At 59.4% G+C, this 22092-nt stretch overlaps 1 protein-coding gene across 6 annotated transcripts; it reads right to left on the reverse strand.

The window, feature by feature from the left end:
- Positions 1-3342: 3342 nt before the first annotated feature.
- Positions 3343-13650, reverse strand: CMKLR1 (chemerin chemokine-like receptor 1). Of its 6 annotated transcripts, none has more exons than XM_086761505.1 (3): positions 13318-13650; positions 5722-5811; positions 3343-5201 (listed from the first exon to the last, which is right to left on the reverse strand). In XM_086761505.1, exons 1-3 carry the CDS (start codon positions 13546-13548, stop codon positions 4113-4115), a joined length of 1410 nt encoding a protein of 469 aa, XP_086617631.1. In that variant the 5' UTR covers positions 13549-13650; the 3' UTR covers positions 3343-4112. The 6 variants fall into 6 exon arrangements, with proteins under 6 accessions (XP_086617631.1, XP_086617633.1, XP_086617634.1 ...); XM_086761507.1 differs by lacking the exon at positions 13318-13650 and adding an exon at positions 12431-12522; XM_086761508.1 differs by lacking the exon at positions 13318-13650 and adding an exon at positions 11472-11586.
- Positions 13651-22092: the final 8442 nt, after the last annotated feature.

A 22092-nucleotide genomic window follows, 5' to 3' on the forward strand; every position in this document is an offset into this window, starting at 1 on the left:
ACGACATCGCGTGCGGTGTGGGGAGTCGGGGGGGGGGCTGCCCCCAGACCAGGGACCCCCCCATCCGGGAGCCACAGCATGGAGGGGGCTCCCTGAGCACCAGCAATATCAGCTTACATTTCTTTATTTTTTTTTTTTCCTCTGTGGCCTTACAGATCACTGAAGTTCAATGTCTTTATTTCACCACAATCATTTGCTCAGGGATTTTTTTTTTTTTTTTTGCAATTGGAAATAATTACTGCCTCATGTGTGCTGCACATCTGGCTTCTGGGGGTCTGTGTCGAACTGACATTTTATATTTTATTTTAATTTTTTTTTATTTATTAAATGCAGAGCGCCGAGACGTGTAGGTAACGCTCAGCGTTTCCACGAGGAGTTATTAAAAGCGGCGAATCCTTCCGCTCGACTCGGCCTCTGTGCGCCCTGAGCGTCCCCGGACAGGAGCGGGCGGCTCACACGGCCCCGCTGTGGTGACCCCCAACCACCCTCCCCGACCTCCTGCGGTCAAAAATCATCTCTTTTACCCCAATCTCTCATTCCCGGGAGCGTTTTCCTGCCTCCTGCAGCATCCTCCCACCCGCCTGGGATGGGTTACTTGGATGGGTTGCTAGGGCAACGGCGTCTGCACCAAAACTCCCCGCATTTCCCCCAATTCCACGTGGGATTTTTGCTCCACAGGCTGGTCCCTGCGATGGAGGAGGTGATGCCGGAGGAGACGACGCCGGCGAGCGGCCCAGGCTGGAGCACCCCTCCCCGGCTGAGGCAGCGGGCGCCCCTTTGGGGTGAATTCAGGGGGTTCTGGGCGATGACCCCCGTGATGCCGGGGGGCTCAGAGCTGGCCAGAGGGAAGGGGCTCCCCTTCCCCCAAATTAACCTGCACACAAAGCTCATGCTACCGTTTAAATGAGGGGAACAACCCACCTCAGCAGCGCGAGACAGACCCCGCGGCAGCGCTTTGACAAAAGCTCTGCGACGGAGGGGAGACGAACGTAAATCTGAGCGGCGGTGACATTCATCCCCTACAAAAGCAGCGTGTTTATTTATCAATTTTACTATTTTCCATGAAATTTACAGTTGACAGTCTGCCTGAATGCAGCAGAGATAATTTAAATGTGGCTCCAACCTGCCTGGCATCAAGGAAAGGGTAACACATTTATTCTTTTTTTTTTTTTTTTCCTCCCCTTAATTCCAATTCTAAATAAAGGGCCTGATTGATGGCAGAAGGAAAGCCCAGCTTTATTGCAGAGCTGTGACAGCTAATTGAAAAAGAACAGCCATTAAGGACGGCAAGGCGTTCTACAGCCACGGTTTCCTATAGTCTGGAGTAATTTCCCAGCCGCTCGTGTGAAATGAGACCCAGTCCCAAATTTCAGGGCCCTGTGAGCTGGGTAATTATGGGGAGGCAGCAGCAGGGACGGGGCGTGGAGAGGGTCCTGGGCTGGGGGTCCGGGTCCTAATGATGGGGATGCAGCTCTTGGGCTGGAGGTCAGGGTCCCAGGGCTGGGCATGGGGGTCCTGGGCTGCAGGTCAGGGTCCCAGGAATGGGATCCCTAGTGATGGGGATGGGGGTCCTGGGCTGCAGGTCAGGGTCCCAGGAATGGGATCCCTAGTGATGGGGATGAGGGTCCTGGGCTGCAGGTCGGGGTCCCAAAGCTGGGTATGAGCATCTTGGGCTGCAGTTCGGGGTCTTAGTGATGGGGATGTGGATCTTGGGCTGGGGGTCGGGGTCTCAGGGCTGGGCATGAGGGTCCTGGGCTGTGAGTCGGGGTCCCAGCTCCCAAAACTGCTGCTCTGCTCGCCCAGCCATCTCTGACCCAGCCTAAAATCATGACCCCCACCACAGCCTCTCATGGAGGGGTGGTGGCTCTGGATCCCGTTTACCCCCCCCAACTCTCGGGTACCAAACCCAGCTGCAGCCCCTGTTACCCATTTCACCCACTCCTGCCCCAAAAGGGGCTGCGGACCCCGGCTGGCCATGCCACTGGCCCTGCAGCAGCGGCTCCCCCCCACCCCCCCCAGCCCCTTCCCTGGACATTCATTACATTTTTTGCTGGCGGTGTCGTTAGCTTTAATCAAGAGGACGGCGTTAATTCAAAGCTAGGGACGTCCCCCAGCTGAGCGGTGAGTCCCTGCCAGACTCTGACGGACTGGGGTCGGCTGGACGCCTCCAAGGACCTGTAATTTAATTTATTGGGGCTTCCCATCGTTGTAGGGGACGGCGGCCGACACGGTGGGGCGAGCTTCCCTCCCTGGATGGAGAAAAACCAGTGGTTCTTTGCCACGCTGACAAAAGGGGAAAAAAAGAAAAAAAAAAAAAAAATCTCGTCAAGAGGTTCTGCTGCTGAGGCTTTAGGATGCACAGCGCTGCTGGTTCTGTTTTGTAGATATGCATTTTTAATGCGCTCGGTTTGATCTGCTTACTGCCTGCCTCCAGGAGCCACGTGGGAACAACAATCAGGAATATTCCTCGGGAAGAGGCACTCTGATGGGTTACGGGGTCCAGCGGGCGAAACTCGGGTGGGTTTTCCCTTCTCTTCTCATCCTCATCCCAAACCCTGCTGGGACGGGGGGACCAGCAGCGGGAGGAGATGGAGCAGCTTGTCCCGGGGTGTCCGGATGGGATGGGGGGCGCAGAGCACCGGGAGCCCAAGGGGTGCAGGAGCCGGCCCCCTCCCCGCTGCCCCGTCCCCCCCTAAACCAGCCCCAGGGGCTGCGGGGGGCTCGTGGGGCGCAGAGAACTCCGGAGCAGAGCCCCATCTCTGCGCTGGCATGGATAATTCCGCTTTCGGCTCAGCAGAACGGAGCCTTCGCCAGAGCCTGGCTGACAGCGATCACGGGGGGAGAGGCAGCTCGGTGCATGGACTGACAGAGCGGGCGGGCTCAGCGCCGCCGATCGATGCTTTTTTCTGCACAGATCCCTTTTTTTTATTATTATTTATTTTTCCCCCCTAAAGAGCCATTTGGCCTCATCAGGGCCAAATGCACGGGGGAAACCCGCAGCGAGCATCTTCGGAAGACCTCCCGCAGGAGATGCTCCGGCACCACGCTCCCGTCCCAGCGCTGGCTCCCGGCTGTAAAAGCCCCATCCCCGCATCCCTGTGCCCCCGGCCGCTTTCCTGCAATCCCAAAATACGCATGAGGAAGCGGCAGCTTACTGAAAAGCCCTGGGCTCCTTCCCGTGCCATGCAGCGAGCTCGAGCACGTAACCGGGGGTATTTGTATGTAAAATGGGTTGTTTTCAATTAAATAGGCAAACAGCGCCGAAGAGGAGCTCAAATATTAGGTCTCCCAAGCTGTCGTTACAGTGATGATTTAACCCAAGGTTACGTACCAAGCCATCACTTATTTTTTTTTGTTTGTTGGAAAGCTGTTCGCAGTCATAACTGACAGGCTTGCAAAATCCAACCACCGAAATCAGCAAGGAGCATGCCCAGCCCGGCACAGCCCGGGAGCAGCACAGCCTCGGACCCAAGGGTACAGCACTGGGTCCTCTCCATCCCTTTTCTCCCAGTTTTCCACGTCAGTGACCCTGTGCACGAGCCCGATCCCCACTCTGGTGGGAGGCCCTGGGTCTGGATCACTTAGGAGACATGGGATTTCCTGTTTTATCAAGGTTGGGAGAGTCAAACCCCTTATGAAGACACTTCCCAGGCCCTCTCTGGGTACGGAGTGCTCACAGCACGGTGAAAAACACATTGCGCTGGTACCAGTATGCTTCAGGCCTTTAACAGGAGTAGCTACAGGACGCTGGAAGAGCGTCAGCAGTTTCGCCATAGCAGGCATCGTCCGTGCTGGGTGCCCACTCAACCACCAGAGGCAATGCACAGATTAGACAGGAATCCTCTGAAATAGTTTCTTAAATACTTTAGTGCAATCATCTTCACAATCTCAGACAGATTAAGGGTGGTTGTGTCTTCTCCACGTGCGCAGAAAGGTGGTCTCCAACGCCTGCCAGCCCCCAGGCAGCAAGACCAGTTAAAGAACACGCTACAAGACAGCATTGGACCATGCTCATCCCACACTGGGGCCACCTCAAGGGTGACCACCATCATAGTGGTGGGCATGGGCAACGCTGGAGGACTACAGCCCTCCTGCAGGCATCCAGGTTGAGTTCAGAGAACTGTCGTCTCCTTCTCAGTCATTGAAGACATCTTGGAGAAGCTCCTGTGAACGATGCTGGAGTGGCCCGTTTCCTCGCTGAGGGCGTTCACCAGCCTGGAAAGGATGGTGACCTTAAACTTCTTAAAGTCCTGGCCCATGAAGACGTAGAGGACGGGGTTCATGCAGCTGTTGGAGGCAGCAAGCGCCGTGGTTAGGGGAATGCCGATCTCAAACACGGAGCGCGGGATGATGTCGGGCTTTGTTTCCAGGAGGTTCAGCAGGTGGTAGGGACTCCAGCAAAAGAAGAAGGTGACTATAATGGTGACGATGATCTTGAAGGGCTTTTTAGACTTGGCAAGGCGGTTTCGACGCAAGTTGAAGGCGATGGCGATGTAGCAGAAAGTGATGATGGTTATGGGAAGGATGTACCCAGCCAGGAACCTGGTGATGTTCACCGTTCGGTGCCTCATTAGTGCCAGGGCTTGGTAAGACTTATTCCTGGAGAGGGAAAAGTTGCTAAAACAAATCACGGAGTTGCGGGCTTGCGCCGTGTCTCGGAAGACAAGAGACGGGCAGCTCATAACAACGCCGACGGTCCAGATAATCAAGCAAACTAAATACGCTAGGTTGGTGGAGCGATGGTTTTGAGACCAAACGGGAAAAACCACTGAGACGTAGCGATCGAAGCTGATGGTGGTGAGCAGCAGGACACTGGTGTACATGTTGAGGATGAGGAGGAAGGAATTCAGCTTGCACATGACTGTCCCAAAGATCCAGTTGTACCGCATGGCTGTGTAAGCAATGTTTATGGGCAGGAAGATGTTGAAGAGGAAGTCGGCGACGGCCAGATTGAGGAACCAGATGGCGTTGACCGATTTCTTCATCTTCAGAGTTATGATTGCGATGACGAGGCCGTTCCCCAGGATGCCCAACACGCAGGACACGCTGTAGATGACGACGGAGAGGATCCTCGCGACGTCCTTCGGGTCGTAGGATGGGTCCGTCCACACGCTGCTGGTCTCCTCGTAGGTGTAATCCGGGTAGTCGCTGTAGTTATCGACGTCATCCAAGTAATTGGACAAATTGGAAAATGCCATTATCTGTAAACAAACCACAGCACGGTCAGCCCCGCACTCTCCGGCCCCTGATGTTCCTGTTGAGCAAACACATGGTGAAAATCACAGCGAGCACAGCCCACAGGAGGGACGCCGGGCCTGCAACGCGCGCAGGCACCAGGGGCCATGGAGAAACGGCACGGAGCACACAGGTACGGAGGATCGCATAGGGACCCCAAAGGAAGATGCTCCTGTGGCTTCTCACTGGGTTTCCATCCCCCCGACCAAGAGACATCAGCTCCCCGAGCCACAGGACGTGATTCAGCCCCTCGTCTACACCAGGATGTGGCTGTAGCCTCATCCTGCAAAAAAAAAATTATTACCAGCCTACTTCCAAGGGACAAACTAGGATGATGCGTGTTAACAGCTCATTAACAGCTCTGAGACCTTCCCATCTGCAAAATATCACGGCTCGTCTCTTTTTTCCTCCTGAGCACCCAGCGTGCAGCGGACCACGCGCCCCACTGACACCTGGCCCAGTGAAACCAGTGTCGCGCCCTCTCACCTTCCCTCCCCGGCGGGATGCCCGGTGGGATGCGGGGAGAGGCGGCAGTTCAGCGTCCCAGGGCACAGAGGCAGCTCCCTCGGCGCGGGTCTGGGGATGGAAGGGTAATATTAGAGCCAAGATCAAACAAAGGCCGGTCGCCCTCGGATGTGGGCTCAGGAAAGGAACCAGAGACACGGCCGCCACCGCGGTTTAACCCTGCGCCCCTCGCCTCGGAGCTGGTGAGGTCCTACCGTGATCCCAGCAGCTTTTGGGATCAGAAATCCTGTACCCCACGCTCCGTACAAGCACCCAGCATCAGTAGGAACACACGAAGGACCCTGCAACCGAGCCCGTGGCAACGTTAGTGTAAATAATTAAAGCCATAAACAGGTGTGAGGCGCCTGCGCTCTCATGCAGTCGTTCCTCTGATTAAATCAGTGCCCTGCACGATTTAAAATGTTAATTGCCATAACGAACAGCCGCGTTGGCCGTAATCAGAAGCCGGTCTCCATCGGGCACTTGGAGCCCTGCGTTAAATGGGTTCAACGGCTCCCCCGTGGCGGGTCAAAGCCAAGGGCCACCAAAAGCCACCAGCAAAGCCTGAGCATGCCGGAGCGAGGGTCAGGACGCGGCTCTGCCCACCCAGGCCGGCCCCTCCTCTTTTCAGGGAGTTTCAGCTCAAAGCTTCCCCCCGAGCATCGCCCTCCCCGCTTTGAAATCCCTGTGGCGATTGGGTTGTAACCTATTGTTGGGCTTTTCCTCCTGTTCCTTCCTGCAGTTCCTCCTGCTCCCATCGCCGCAAAGGTCCCGGCCAGGGTCTTAAATCACAGCCCCCTCGCCTCCCCCCTCGCCCAGCTCCGGGAGGCCGTAGGCAGCCAGGATAAATAAGGTTTTAGCGCAAAGCTTGTGAGTGAGCTTGAGCTGGAAGGAGGCCTTGCCCCGGCAAAACCTCGATCTTCGAAAGGATGAATTAAAGTTGATGAGCCGGTGGAAGTAACGGTGTCAGCAGAACCGGTGGGTACAGCGCTGACGGCTCCTGTTCCTGGGTAATGAGCCGTCCTGACCGCTCCTTGACGGATCAGCGGTTTCCGTGTCATCACCTTTCCAAAGGCAAAGCCACAGAAAGGTGGGGGGAGCCCAGTGCTCATCCCATCCCACCCCATCGCATCCATCCCATCCCACACCATCGCATCCATCCCACCCCCATCCCATGACATCCATCCCATAGCATCCCATCCCATCTCACCACAGTCAGCCAGAGGCCCCCAAAGCTCCCGGGACTCGCTCTGCCACCAAGGAGAAACCCCCAAGAGATGCCACCCCGCTGCCATTTCCACCCTGGTGTCACCCACGGGGTGACCGAGGAACCCTGGGGACGGACCACTGCCCCTCACAGCCACGAGGTCAGCCGCAGCCCGGGTTCACCACCATGCCCGTCAGACCCCGGCCCAGAGCGGGATGGATCCCTGCAGCTTCACAGCCTCCTCTTCCCATTGCACCCACTCATGTATCTTTAACGTAAAATCTCCTCTTCGTTATTATTTTTTAATCACTGAGCCCAGCGAGCGCAATGACATTCAGCTCGACATTTCAAAGCTGCATTTAATGGAGTATTTAAATGGTCTGTTTATTTTTGCTGCCCCCTCCCCTCCTTTCTCTTTTTTAAATTTTTTTTTAATTTTTTTTTTTAATATTTACCCTTCTCAATACAGGTGACGGAAACAAAACCACTCCCAGACCTTTGCTGGGCTGGGCAGTGGGCTGGCCCCGCTCCCCGCCCGGGACGAGGACGCTGCAGAGCAAGCGGAGCGGCAGGGCTCCGCGTCCCCGCGGGGTTTGGCGGGTGATGGGTTTGTCTCCAGGGCTGGTGGGGAGCTCTCACAAACCCCAAGGCTCGGCCAGGCAGCCACCCAAACCGCCATGAACCTCCCGGGACGGTCGGCACCAAGGGCGGGATGGGCGCTGGGAGCTGGAAAATCATCCCGTAAATCCTCACCTGCTCCCTAAAACCCTCCCGGAAATGAAGAGCCTGAGGGGTGGCTGTGTGAAACCTCATTTCTCGCCGCAAAAAAAAAAAAATCCCAAAAGTTTAGGGAAAAAAAAAAAGCCGCATAATCATAAGCGTGTCTCTGGGTTGAAAATACCCGGTTTGAGCCAAAACCGCTTCATTCCCCGTTGGCTCTGTTCATCCCCGTCCTCCCACCTCCACAAAAATGAGCGCAGGATCCGCCCAAACCAGCCCGTCAGCCCAGCCGGCCCAGTCCCTCCCCAGCCGCGTCTGTCCCGGTACGGGGGGAAGGCCGCGGCCGGCCGGCGAGCGCCAGGGTGGGATTCCCGACGGACGCCTCGCGCATCGGCAGCGTCCCGGTGCGCACCGGGGGAGGATGAGGTCAGGGATGTTGTTCTTGGGAAGGCAACAGGAAACGGAGAGAACAGCAGAAAACAAATGTTCAGATCCAGCTTTTTTGGGCGAAAGCTCTTCCGCGGCCAGCCCGGCCGGGCGGGGGACGGATGTGAGCGGGGTTGCAGGGAAACGCGGGGAGCTCGGCCGGATCCGCGGGCCAGAGATGCGGCCGTGGCCGGGGACGGCAGGGGATGCTCGGCGGGTACCTGCCCCAGCGCTCAGAGAGACGCTGCCTCCCGCAACGCCTGCGGGCAAGGCTTTTACTGGAGGTACTGGTACAGGTTGGGGGAAAAAAAAAACGATAAAACCTGATAAAACCCAATAAAACCCAATAAAACCCAATAAAACCCAATAAAACCCATGCCCCCCTGGGCTGGGGCCAGCCTGTGCCTGTGGGGAGGTCTCCCCACAAGCACCACTCCCAGCACTGGGCAAACTGGGAGTGTCCTGGGGGTAGTGCTTGTACCCCATGGGGTGCTACGGACGCAAGGCACACCCACGGACGGGACAGACAGACGTCCCTGGGGTGACCAGGGTGGGCTCTGCTCACCACCACCGGCCCCCATGCGCTGCGCCCCCGCTTTGCCTTTCTCTCATTTGAGCACTTCCCCATCCGGCTCAAAAAAAAAAAAAAAACCCAAACCCAGCAGCGGTTTCCGAGGTCCCAGCGCACCCCAACCCCAAACCCCCTTCCTCCGGCGCGCGGGGGAGGGGGCGCGGGCAGGCAGCCCACGCAGCCCCGCTCCGCGACAGCCGGGGATGGCAGGCAGATGTTCGGGGGGAAATGCGCTCTCGCTCGTGCCCCACCCTCGGGCCAGAGCTCCCATCGCCGTCAGCGTGAAGGTGGACGCGCGCCCCATCCCAAGCTGGCACCTAAGGCCCCCCATCCATCCCTCCGGCACCCACAGTTTTCCAGCCCGGAGTTAGACGGGAGGGACGTCCCTGCTGGGATCCTGCGTCCAGCCCCGCGGCGGCAGCTCCCAGTCCCATCGCAGGGGATTGCCAGCGCTTGGCGGGGAGCAAGAAAACAAAATGGGAACGCAGCTCTGGGCACCCAGCTCCGGTTCACCCTTATTTTGGCCAGCCATTGCCATGGCAACAGCTGCCGCAGGGAGAGACGCTGCGCAGCATCCCGGTCCCCGTGAGGATGTCCCGGGGACGGAGCCCCGGCCAGGGTGTAAATCGGCCACCAGCCACACGCCCAGTCAAAGGGAGCTCAGAGCACGGCACCGCAAAACCCCGCACCCTGGCCCGCCCCAAACCTGCTCCCCGGCAGCGGTCCCAGCCCCGCCACCCACCCCTGAACCCTCGGTCTCCCCAGAAAGGGGACTGGTGGGGAGATGCAGGATGCCACGGGGGAGGCAGCATCACACTGAGCATCCCCAGCCCGACACCAAGGGACCCACAAAGCGGAGAGAGGGTGAAGCCAGTCCCCAGAGGGGAAACTGAGGCAGCGAGCTCTGCCCCAGGGCCGGCTGCGGGACGCCGGGGAAGCCCAAGTCCTACCTGCACCCATGTCACCCAGGCCGCCACGGAACTGCCCTCCTCGCCTCGCTCCGCCGGGACCTCCGCGCCTGGCAGCCCTCGGCACCCCCGGCTGCTCCCCCAGCGCCGGCCAAGGCGTCGTCCCCCACCCGTGCGAACAGGAAAGGAAAGAAAAGCAAATAGCTGGAAAAGGCAGCAGCCTGAAAATAAAAAAAGCTGGCTGTGCCCAGGGTGGGACAGAATAACAGCATGAGTCAGTGTTTATCTGGGCAGAACCGGTGGGGCTGCGCGAGTCGGGACGGGTCGGGAGGGGATGGTCCGCACCAGCTGCCCCGGGGCACGGCCCGGGGTCACCCCGACGGCAAACGCACCCCAGTCCGGCCAGAAACCGGCGTCCAGCCTCCAAACGCAGGGCACGCAAGGCGATTCCCGGGGAGAAACTGCAGGAGCCCGGCGAGGGAACCTGTCCTGCCCCGGCACCACGCACCCCGGTGTCAAGAGCGGCCCCCTTGGTAAGAACGCGGTCCCGGCCCTTCGCTTCGCGTTCTTGTGAGGGGCTGAGTACTGAAGGGGAAAATCCTGGGCGTTCGCACCCACACAGGCAAAGATTTTCCTTACAAAGGGCGGTTTGGGCTTCTGCGCTGCTCAAACCCGCTCGAGCTGCTTCCGAATTAAAGTTCTTTCATCTCTTCTCTCTTTTTTTATGTTTTCATGTATAGGTTGCTATCAGTTCTCAGCTCTCCTGGCACTTTGCAGCTAATAAAACGGCCAATAAACCCCCCTCTTTCTGAGCAGCCGCCCCACCGCGTAGCAACCCAGGCGGGCGGGATGGGGCACGAAATGCCGTGATCCCGGGGGATTTGCACCTCCAGGACCTGCCCCAGCCCAGCGAGGATGTCCCCAACCATGGCCCGGGTTTTTGTCACGGCTGCTTGGGGACAAAGCCAGCGCTGGAGTTGGGGACAAGGCGTAGAAGCCAAGGGCAGCGGTTCACGTGCCGCCTCTGTTCTCGGCCATTTGGGATTTTGAGGGTAGAAAGAGGAAGGAAATAAAGAAAAAAAAAAAAAAAGAAGAAAAAAGGAAAAAAAAAAGAAAAAAAAAGGAAAAAAAAGAAGAAAAAAAAAGGAAAAAAAAAGAAGAAAAAAAAGGAAAAAAAAAAAGAAGAAAAAAAAGGAAAAAAAAGAAGGAAAAAAAGGAAAAAAAAAATAAAAGAAAAGACTGGTCTGTCCCTTCTGCTGCCAGAGGGACAGATGTCACTGTTCCGGGGATGGGGGGAAGCTCAGGGCTGGCAAAGCTCAGCCCCGAGTGAGAAAATTCACCCCAGATCCTCAGGAGCATCCTCAGCCCCCGGCTCGCAGCTGCGTGCCGCGTCCCCAGCTGCATGCTGATCAGCGCGGCGAAGAAAAGCCCCCTGTTCTCCTTGTCCCCACGGAGGTGACATTGCCACGCTCTAAGGACATTTCCCACCGCCCCCTCCCCAAAATCCTCCCGTTCCTCTCCGCTCCGGGCGCTTTTCCCACGCAGGGGCTGCCAGTGTCGCAGGTTGCGGACTTCATCTCCAAAAAAGCTGGGGGTTTTGCGGAAAATGAGCAAAAAATAAAGTTTTTGGGCGGAGGACGGCGGGCGGCGGCGACCTCCGGGGTCCCAACGCGCAGCACGCTGCGCGTTGGGACCCCGGAGGTCGCCGCCGCCCGCCGTCCTCCGCCGTGCCAAACTCCAAATCCACTTTATAATGAAAGGGGAGCAAAAAACCTCAACCGGTTGCAAATCCCTTGAGCAAAGCAATGATTTCCAGCCAGCTGCAGCAAACCCTTCCAAATATATTAAAAAATAAATAAATAAAATTAACATATATAGCTAGAAACCCAGAGCTATTTACCTCAGCTTGATATATCCCCGCGTCGCCTTCTTCTATAACCTCGTTAGGGCTCGTGCGCTAACGACCCCAGGGTTAGGGCCCTTCGGGGTCCGAGCGGAGGGCGCCACGGGTGTCGCTGAGCTGTCTCATCCTGAGAAATGGGATGAGAAAGTACGAACCCGCGTATTGCTGAGCGGAAGATGGGGGGGCGGGGGGGGGGGGAGCAAAAAAAAAAAACCCAAAAACCAACAAAATCCCACAGCCGGTGGCAGAAACCAGCTGCCGGGGGCTCGGCGCGGAGCTGGGCAGCGCCTGGGAAGGGGGAAGCGATGCTCAGCGGCAGGATGTGGGGACGCGATTTCTCGCACGGTTCAGCTGGACGCGGAAAGGGGATGGGGCAGCCGGCTGCTCTCCGTGCTGTCCGGTCCACCCCGGCCCCGGCTCCAGAGTCCCACGGGATCCCTCTGGCAGGGTTTGGGCCGAAAAGCCACGGTTTTGGTCCTGGTGAGGGGTAAGCGCAGCTGAAGGACCCCTGTAACGTAGGATGGGGCATCTCCACCCCAAACTGCCCCACGGCCCTGCTCCCAGGACCCCCACATCCCTGCCCCGCCACCTGGGACGCCCCCGGCCTCGCACACGCAGGAGAGGGGTAACCCAAAGCGCGTCGTCCTCCCCGGCCCTGCTGTCCCCGCCCGTTCCCAGCCATGTCCCGCGCGCCAAGGTGGGCCTGGATCCGGGAGTGAATTCCCGGTGATTAATCCGTCCATGGCGGTTGGCACCGGGACGCCGAGCAGAGGGGCAGCAGCCGAGCACCGGCCCAACCGGGACCCCCCGCCCCCGGGTGGATGGTGATTACGGGGGCCGCAGCCTGCACAGCGCGCCCAACACGAACCCTCCGCCCTAAGACAGGGAAGCCGATCCAGAGGGAGATGGGCACCCAAAATACATCTACACGCAGCGGCTGGACCAAAACCCTGCACCTGCGCCGGGAGCGGGGCGTTCCATCGCAGCGCCCGCCCCCTCACCATCGCCGGTATCACCGCGTTTTCTGGCTGCCGCCACGCGTGAGGGAGAAATCGCAAATTTCCTCCGAGCCAGCGCCACCGCGACTGGAAAACTGCCACTGAACTGCGACCCAGGGGCCACCGCGACTGGAAAACTGCCACCGAACTGGGACCCAGGGGCCACCGCGACCGGAAAACTGCCACCGAACTGGGACCCAGGGGACAGTGGGCGACAGGCCGCCGCCGCCATGCCCCGCGCAGGTGGGGACGTGATGCCCGTTTCGCGTGGCCGCGCGCAGGCGGGAGCTGAAAGAGGAACCGGAGCCCGGACCGACGTCCGCCTTTGCACAACGTTGTCTTGCGACATCCCGCACAGCTGAATCAGGAGGAAACTTGCTGATGCGCTCGGATCAGCAGGTCCGGCCCGGAGAAAGGAGAAGAGACCCCAAAAATCCCAGATGCCTGCACCAGGCGGGGAGGTGCCACCTCAGGCGCCTTTCGTGACCGGCGTCCCGCTCCCAGGGGCTTGCGGGACCCCCGGGACGGGGCCGCAGCTCTGCGGGTGCTGGGTGCCAGCAGCGGTGCAGAGAACACCACGCTCGTGGCATTTGTGGCACGCGGCAGGTCCCCGGCAGGACGCAAACCCTTGGTACCCCGAAACCCCCGGGAGACGCAGTTCCCCCCACAGCAGCGGTAAACGCCGTTCACTCCCAAAAGCGATAAAAAACCACGGGAATCACGGCTGGGGCGGGATGCAAGCCCATCGCTCTGCCAGACGGACCTGTCCCATCCTCTCCTGCAGCAACGCACCCCAGTTCCCCCAGTATCCCCATTTCAAGCCGCCCAGTCGCCCTTCCGAATACCTCGTGCGGCGCCACGCTCGCCCGCTGCTCTGTGCCAGCGAGGAGCCAGCCAGGGCCACCCTGCGCCCAGCGAGGAAGAGGAGCTGCCCAGCCCAGCCGCGACGCCGAAGGCTGGCCGGGAGCGAGCGGGCTTTCATCCCCAGCGGATCCCGGTGCGATGGGGCGTAGGCACCGCGCGGCTCCCCGCCGGTTTTTAAGGGCAAGGGGAGGGGGAAGGAGCGGCGGCAGCATCCATCGCCGGCGTTTTCTTGGCAGCACGACGCTCCCGCGAGCAACAGCTGGGAGAGGGTGTGACGCCGGGAGCTGGGAACGTTGGCCCCGATCCCACGCGCGGAAACCGCTTCCCAAGGGGCCTCCTTTCCTGTCCCGTCCCCCCCGGCCGGGAGCACGCGGCCCTAACGAGGGCTAACGAAGCGCAGGGATGCTCTCCGGTCCGGGAGCCCAAGAGGCAGCAGGTGGCTGCCAGCCACCCCGCCACGCTGTCCCCACCCCGGGTCACCCGCCGTCCCCCCCCCACCACCACCGCCCCCAACTCCTTCCAAGACGTTGAGTCACTTCCCTTCGTCAAATCTGGCTCCCAAACGCCGCGGCGGCGGCTCGGGGGCTGTGCTCCCCGATGGCTTTCATTACCACCAGGATGCAGCTGCCGCTTCCAGGCGGCGGCACCCCCGGCCCCCCCAGCCCACGGGGGGCTCGTCGGGGACAGCTCCATCACCCCCCCGGCCCCATTAACACACACAGAGAAAGTTTTTGGGGAGGGGGACACCAAGTTCCTCCAGGCAGGAGAGACGGGAAGGCTGGACGCAGGGATGGGGGTTGAGGAGACCCTGGCCCCCAGTCCCAAACGGGGAGGAGACCGGGAGGTTTTCCCAGCGCAGCCCCCACCCACACGTAGCCGGAGGGGCGGATAACCCCGCGCTTGATGTGGCACCGAGAAAACCCCTTCCCCTCGCTGTGCAGCCCCCGCGCTCCTCAGCCGCAGCCGCCCCAGCCCCAGGTTTAACCCAGGCTTCAGGTCCCCGTGGTTCGCGTGCGAAGGCGTCGCCTCGGAAGAGCGAGGAGGTTCGGGGGCGATGCCAGCAAGGGGAGGGGGGAAAAATAACCGCAAGCTAACGCCATCTCCTTCGGCGTCAAACGGTGCGACTGCAGAGCGGCACCTGGACGAGGCCTGAAAAGACGCATGGCCCACGCGCGGGACAGGCAGCGCGGGGGGAGCTGGGGGCTCCCGAAAAGCACCGCAGGGCACAGCTGGGCCAGGGGTGCTCCTGCACACGGCATTGCCAAGGGCCGACCTCGGGGCACAGCGCCACAGCGACGCCACGCAGCCACGACAGCCAGCCCGGCGGCACCAAGGGGTCCCGAGCCGAGACCCCGGCACAGCCTCCGCTCCCCCAGCGAGGCTGAGCCTGGCAGCCCCCACAGCGCCGGGGCGGGAGCGGAGCGCTGCGCCTGGGCAGAATCAGTCCATCTCCCGGCCCCCGAGTCCTTTCCCAGGACACAGGATCCTGCTCACAGGCGCTTATCCCTGGGCTCAATGAGGCGGTGAAGTCCAAAACGCGCTGACCCGGGATAAAATGTCACATTGCCCTGCGCCGCGGTTCAGGGTTTCAGGCTGTGGAAGGACAAACACCCCGTTCACGGGGACGGGCGCCGCGTGGAAAGGCCACGGTGTTGCGGGAGCGGCCGCGGGGAACAGCCGGGCGCACGGGGCCGGCAGCTCCCACCAGGCACAGGTCAACAGGTTCTGTTGCATCCACGGCGTCCCCGGCAAGCAGAGCGAGTGCCACCCACGCCAAGCAAAGCCACCATCGCTCCGGGTTCGGTGATGTCGGGAGCAGGCGGATTTAGTCTGGTGATAACCCCCTGCCCGCCTCCCCGCTGCGCCAGGGCGAAGGGACAGAGCCCAGCGGGTCCCACGCAGCCGGCACGGGCGCTCGCCCTCTCCCGCGCCGATGGTGGGAACCCGCCTGAGTCATCCCGAAGCAGATGTCATGCTTAACGTGGAATAAATCGCACGGAGCTTCTCCCTCTCTGGGAGCTTTCTCCGTCACTCGGCAACACTTTCCCTCGCCCTGGGCAGAGCTGTGTCAAAAAAAAAAATAAAATTCACACAAGATGTCTGGAAAAGGAGCTGAGTTCGGCTGTGAGGACACGACACGGGGCTCCCACCGCGCTTCCCAGCCCCAAATAAACCCTGCCCCGCTCCAGGGCTGGGTTGAACCCCCCAGATCACCATCGCCCCGCAGGAGCTCGTCCCTCCTGCCCTCAGCTTCACCGTGGTAACGAGCCGCGCATCCCCTCGCCGCCTCTGCCATCCAAGTGGAAGTGAAAACCCGTTGCACAAATGAAAAGCCCACGTACAGGATGTCAGAGAGACGGCTCGCTTTCCCCCGTTCCGCTGATTTGTCACAGTCGCGGAAGAAACAGTCCCAACCCCGCGCAACTCGGGGCATATAAATAGCAACGCAGCGCGGGAACCCAGCCGGGTGCCGTGCGGCCGCGTCGGCGCTGCCGAAACCTGCTGCAGTCCCGAGGCGGGAAACAGTGCCGCTGGAGGCTCCACGCGTGTCCCGCTGCGGGACGGGCACCCCTGCACGGGCGGTGGGCGAGCCCCCAACCGCCCTCCGGGTACCACGGCCCCCCGCGCTCCGGGCACCTTCCCCACTGCTGTTCGGGCGGTGCTGCCCAGAGCCACGCGGGAGGCGGCGAGAGCAAGAGTTTCCCCCATCTTTCCACCAAAAAAAAAAAGAAAAAAAAAAAATTTGGAGCAGTGAGAGAGAGGGAATAACGATTCCCTTTGCAAAGGGAGAGCAAGGAGCAGCGGCGGGCTCCCGCACACAGCGCTTCGTCCCCTGGGGCTCGGCAGGGGCTGAGGACGCTTGACAGCCTTCAGCGGGAACAAGGGGACGCGGCAGCCCGGAGGAACCGTCCCGAGCGTCACGGGGCACCCTGCCCCGGGCTCCCTGCCCGCGGCCGCCGGCGGAGCTTCCCCCACCCCCCAGCAGCCCCGCTCGCACCCGCCGGCCTCCGACGTCCGCTAAGGCAGCGACCCAGCTGGGAACCAACCGAGATCCTGGGGCTGGTATTCGGGGATCGCCCCGCTCTTCCCAGGCTCAAACACGCAACAGATTTTCCCGGTGCCGGGATCACACAGGGGTTCACCACCTAGAGCTCACAGCCCAGGATGAGGAATCGGCAGCAGCATGAAGCTCCCGGGGTCGCAGCCTCGAGGATGCTCAGGGTCTTCATGCTGAGCCCAAAAACTTCAGCCCTGCTCCATCTCACCTTTGCCTCACCGGAGACACACAGAGAGGGTCTCTCCCACCCAGTTTCCCACCCGGCACGTCCAAGCTGCCTCCAGCTTGGTGGGAATCGCGATGGTCACAGCCCCCGCATCCCCGTGCCGGGGTGTCCCAGGAGGGAAGCAGCCTCCCAAAGCTGGGCAGCAGCCTCCAAACCAACTTCATCACGGAGCAAAACCAGGTCTAGAGAGCCTGCCCCCTTTTAATTGAGGTTAATTAGCCCGTGCTGGGGCTCTCCAGGGAGATGAAGGGGGTGAAACGCTCCCCAGGCTGCACCTGAGCCAACGGGGCTTTGCCCCCAACCAGCCCCACCTGCAGAGAATAAAACCTGAATTTTGAATTTCACACCTCCGCCCCTGGATTTTTAAGGCTGCTCTCACTAAAAAGATGCAGGCCCTGGGACATAGCCAAAAAAATATCAAAAAAACCAAACCCAAAACCATTGCCCCAGCTGCAGATGTCTCTGGGGAAGGCTGCTCTGGTGTCTCATACTGGGGCTGAGCCTGCGCTGCACGGGGTGGGACGAGCGAGAGCCTTCCTCCCCTCTCACCTCGGAGACCCCTCTTGGTCAATGCAGAATAACTGGAACTGAAAAAAGACGGATGAGTGGGTGAAGGAGGAAAGCAGGGTGGGCAGGCAGAGGGCTCGTCGTCTCACGGCCTTTATCTCATTTTCGGGATTTTTGTCCCCCAGCTGCTGGGCAGAGGTGGGAGGGAACGGCTCCACGGCTCGCTCTGGGCAGAGCAAGCCGGCACGCAGGGATGCTCTGCGGCTGCGTGAGCTTTTATCGTCCTTAGAACAGCTTCGTGGTCAGGCAGCTTCTGCTATCAGCACCGGTCTCCCTTGCTCTGCACTCCCAGTTTACCCCCAAATCGTTAATTTTTCCAGAACCAAGTGTTTTCTCCGGGTGCCACCTCACCCTGAAAGCCTTTCCTGTGGAAAATGTGGCATTTGTCTCTTTTTCTCTGACTCAGAGTGGATTTTTGTTTAATGTGACATCTTTTGTGGGAAACCACTCCAGGCCAGGTCTGCTCGCAGCTGCATCTCGGAAGAAGAAAAAAAAAAAACAAAAACAAAGAGCCCACAGGATCTGGGTTTGGAAAAGGGGAGGACTGGGGCATTCGTGACGCTGCAAAGCTCGGTGGGCGCGCGGATGCGGCTCGGTGTCGCGCCCCTGCCCTCTCCTGAGGTCCCTGCTCTCTTCATTGCGTGGCACGGTGGCCACCAGCCCCTGGCCCGGGGGGAATTCAGGGCGGAGCGGGGTTAAGCGCAGCCCTGCCAGGGTTCCGGGGTCGGATGCAGAGCATCCCACTGGGGAGCAGGACGATGCTGACGGCGCTGGGTGTTGGCTATGAAAGCGCTCGGGCTTAACATGGGCTCATCCTTCACGCCACACCTCAGTATCGCCCCAAAACCCTCCGGTCACGCACCCCAAAGTGCAGAGAGAGGCGAGCGTTCCCGAAATCTCACGGCGCAAATAGACCCATCGACGTGACACGGCTGACAAATCCCTCGGGAACACCCAGCTGGCTTTGTCTTGATAACAGCGAAGGGTTTCAGCGGCACCAACCTCAGTAATAAAACCTTCCTTCTTCTCTATGATTTTTTTTTTAATATATAAATCCAGTTTCCTCACAACTAATTTCTGGGCACCCGCTGCTCCGCGGAGCAAGGCTTCGCACAGTCTTTGGGCGACTGCCTGGCACCTCCGGCTTTGCTGACCGTCCTGTCCTGCTCCCATTGCCGGCAGCCGGCGGGGACGGGCGCAGGGGCTGCCGGGCGCGGGGCTGGGAGGGCTCAGCATCCCTGCCAGGTCTCGGCTGCGCCGGCAGCCGGCTCCAAGCGCCGCGATGCCGTGTTCGCTCTCCTTTTGGCTGGGGGGTGGCCTGGGTGCAGGTCCCGAGGGCTGCGCTCACCCCGCCCTGCTAAAAATACCAGAAAACATGTTTGATTCCTGAGACCGTGCCAGCGGTGGGACTATTTTGGGAGCGATGAGAGAGTGGCTCGGCGGAGCCGCGGGGATACCTGTGCCCACGCTACAGTCCCCCCGAAGCTTCTTCCCACGGCCAGATGTGGCTCGAGCATCCTGATGTCCACGGCTCAGCCTCACGCTGGATGCAGTCCTCTCCCAGGACCGGCACAAAACACAGAAGCTTGCTCCCAAAATGCACCCGTTGTCTGAAAATTATTTAAAAAAAAATAAATAAACCTTGGGATGCTTCAAAAGGGATTAATTAGTGTTGTTGATGGAAGCCAGATCCAGCATTTGCTTTGGAAAGAAAACAAATCAGAGCCCAAAAGGGAACACGAGGAGGGAAATCCATGCCGGAGAGCTGCACGCAAATGTTCCATGTCACATTATAGAGAATTAATGCTTCGGCTTGTCTGCGCAGATGAAAAGGCTTTAACCTAAAGAATCAATTAAGTTTCCTCACAGACAGCCTAATCTAACCCGGGGGGACTTTGTGGGGCGCAGAGCCCCTCGCCTCTCGACGGCGGCTGTAAATCCCCGTCTCCTTACGGCTCCCATCTTCAAAGCACCCGGAGCCGCTTGCTGCAGCTCCAGCCAGGTGGAAACCGCAGCCTAAAGGTCAAATCTGGCACCTACACAGCTGAAGAGGTTTCGGGTGTGGAACAGGGAACGTGTGGCCTCCATCACCATCGCTGGCTCTGGCGGTCGGTGTCCTCTCCCGGCTGGTGCGCTTCGGCATCACCCATCCATCTGTCCGGCCAGACCGCTCTGTCCTCCATCCCACTGGACCGCTCCGAATCCGCTCGGACTCACCCTCCCTACCCAATCCATGCATCCATCCGTCCACGCGTCCGCCCAACTGCTGCCAGCCCGACCCCACACCACCCGTCCATCCGCAGCAGACAGGACAAGGCAACCCGAGGGGCACCGGAATCCAATTCCCTGCATCCCAGAGTCTGGAGCCCGTTTTCAGCCCGGCTCTTCCCACTCCAATTCAGGGTGACGGGGGCTGAGGTGGCACGGAAAAGGGGTCTGGAAAGGCGCCGGCTGCAACGCCCCGGCCAGACCCAGCATGCGTGCTGCCCTCCTCCTCCTCTGCTCCCGGCCTCTCCCAAAATTGCAGGAAACCCAGAAACACCCTCAGCAAATTGCCGACGGGGTTTTAGAAACGGGCCACATCAAAAGGAACGCAAAGGTATTTTGCAATAAGCAGCCCTGGGCCGGGGAAGCAGAGTCAGCAGCAGTGATGCTGCAGAGCGGGAGGCGGCTGGGGACCATCCCCCGCGCCAGCCCCCCGGCCGCATCCACACCGCGGGAGGAAACCGGCTCTGCTGAGCTCTGCAGCCCGGCGCTTTTTGAGATTTTCCCTTAAACAGCACCGAAACCACCTCGCCCTCCTGCTGTCCTCACGGAGGCAATGGTTCCCCTCTCCCACAGATGTCTGCGCGATTCATTACGGGCCTCAAGAAATAAATCCAGCGCGAGCATCGCTTCCCTCCCGCCCTGCCTTCCCCACGGCCGCGGGCAGCGCAGCTGCGGGTCCGGGGCGAGGAGAGCCGAGTGACTGGGATCCCCCGCACAGCTGGAGGGGCCAACTGCCTCCCCCCGGCTCTGCTGGGGGGGCTGCCAATTTAATTCCCCGTAATTTAATTAGGTTCGCCTCTGCTTTAATGTCCCGTGACATTGAGACATAATGAAATTTTTAAAATGCGGTAATTTTACACCGAAAGGTTATTAATACTCCAGCACCCGCTAGGAAAGGAAAGTGAAACAACCAGGCACAGGCTGCCCTGGTTTTGGGGGGTTTCAGAGCTTTTCGGGCTCCTGGCCCCTTCATCCTCCCCAGCCGGCAGCTCCTGTCCGAGAGCCGCGGGGACGGCTGGAGCCCAGCACCGAGGGAAGGTCACTTCTTGTGTGTGTATGTTCTCAATCTCCAGCTCCCTCTGAAATTGCCCAACCATGCCCACAGAATAAAAAAAAAAAAAAAAGACAATTTAATACAATTTCAAATTGCCTTCTCCTGAATTCAAATTGCTTCATATATTATGTTCACGATAACTCCTGCACTTCCCATTTTCCTCAAGGAAGACAAGTTCTCGTGCTATGGAATCCCTGATTTTTATTTACTAAACATTGCAGAGGAAATCCTCGTTACTTGCGCCTCAGTCAGCCTGGAGCAGGCGCAGAAGGTCCCTGCCCCGGCGCCTGGCCCGATGGAGCACGGAGCTTTTGAAGCCGCCTTCAAGGAGGAATGCCGGGGCTGTGATTCCCGAGGGAAAGGTGAAGAGATTCCCCGGGGACCCTCGTCCCAAGTGCTTTTCCCGCGTGCCGCAGCAGCCGCCGTCCCCAGCCCGGCTGCTTCTGGAAACTTTTGCCAAGAACAGTTTAAGTGAGTCATTTATCAATTAAATGTGCCATTTTGCCAGGCAAATTAAAATCTGTCCTCTTGTTTAATTAATAGGGCAGCTTTATATTTGACAAATTAAGGAGGCTCTTGATGAGCTAACTTGTTAATTAATGGAAGCCTGGAGGCTCCTGTTTCATTAGACATTGGCAAATCCATTAATCTGAAACGTTGCTCCTCCTTCAAGCACCACCGTCTCCCTCGCACCCCGAAACAGCCCCGACAGCGCCGCGTGCCGTGGGAGAGCTCCCGGCTTGGCCCCGGAGTCCCCACACCGGGGTTTACCGAGCGACCTGGCATCAGCGTGGTTTTCCTTCCCCTTCCTTCCGGAGGATTTACGCCTGCTGTCGAGGAAGAGCGCGAGATCTCCACAGCCGAGCTGCCGCCGCTGAGCACAGTCCAAACCCATCTCCAGGAAAGAAAGAGGGGAAAAAAAAATTAAAAGGGAAGAAAAGCTTCTGGCCCAGTTCAGAGTGAAAATTTCATTTTTTTAATCGTTCCAGACAAAGCTCCCTGTGCAGAGTTAATGAGTGAATTGACTTTAACAGCGGGGCAGGGTCCAGAGGCTGTGCTGCAGACAGGGGTGTAACCGGGCGACGCTGCTGCCAGTGGGTGGAGGATCCCGCACCCATCCCGGCGGATCCGGCCACCCAGGGTCCCCGCGTGCCCCAGGGGACTCGGCTCATGCCAAGCAGTGCTCGCCTTGCCGACAGCCAAAACCCAAATAAATTCTCCAGGTATATCCAAGGCCTTGGGTCAACCCTTTCCCTAAACTGGGGTGGCAATGGGCACAGTTGTCCCCAGCAATCCCACTGCTCCCAGTACAGACCAGTAGGATGGTGCTGAGGCTGGGTGGGCACCACAGACCTGCTCCAAGCGACGCCAGGACAAGGGGACCACACCGAGCGCGAGGCAGGGAGCTCCAGACAAGCGCGTTGGAACCAAAACCTGATGGAGGGCAGGACCAGTAACACCAGTAAGAGCAGCCGTGGTGCGACGCACCCTCACACTGACCTGTGCGGAAAAACACGCCGTGTGCCTTGTGTTAAATCCCTCATTCCAGCTGCTCTTCACCTACACAGCACTGCAGGTCCCCC

Source organism: Chlamydotis macqueenii, chromosome 17, assembly GCF_036417535.1.
Source record: "Chlamydotis macqueenii isolate bChlMac1 chromosome 17, bChlMac1.mat, whole genome shotgun sequence".
Taxonomy (NCBI): domain Eukaryota; kingdom Metazoa; phylum Chordata; class Aves; order Otidiformes; family Otididae; genus Chlamydotis; species Chlamydotis macqueenii.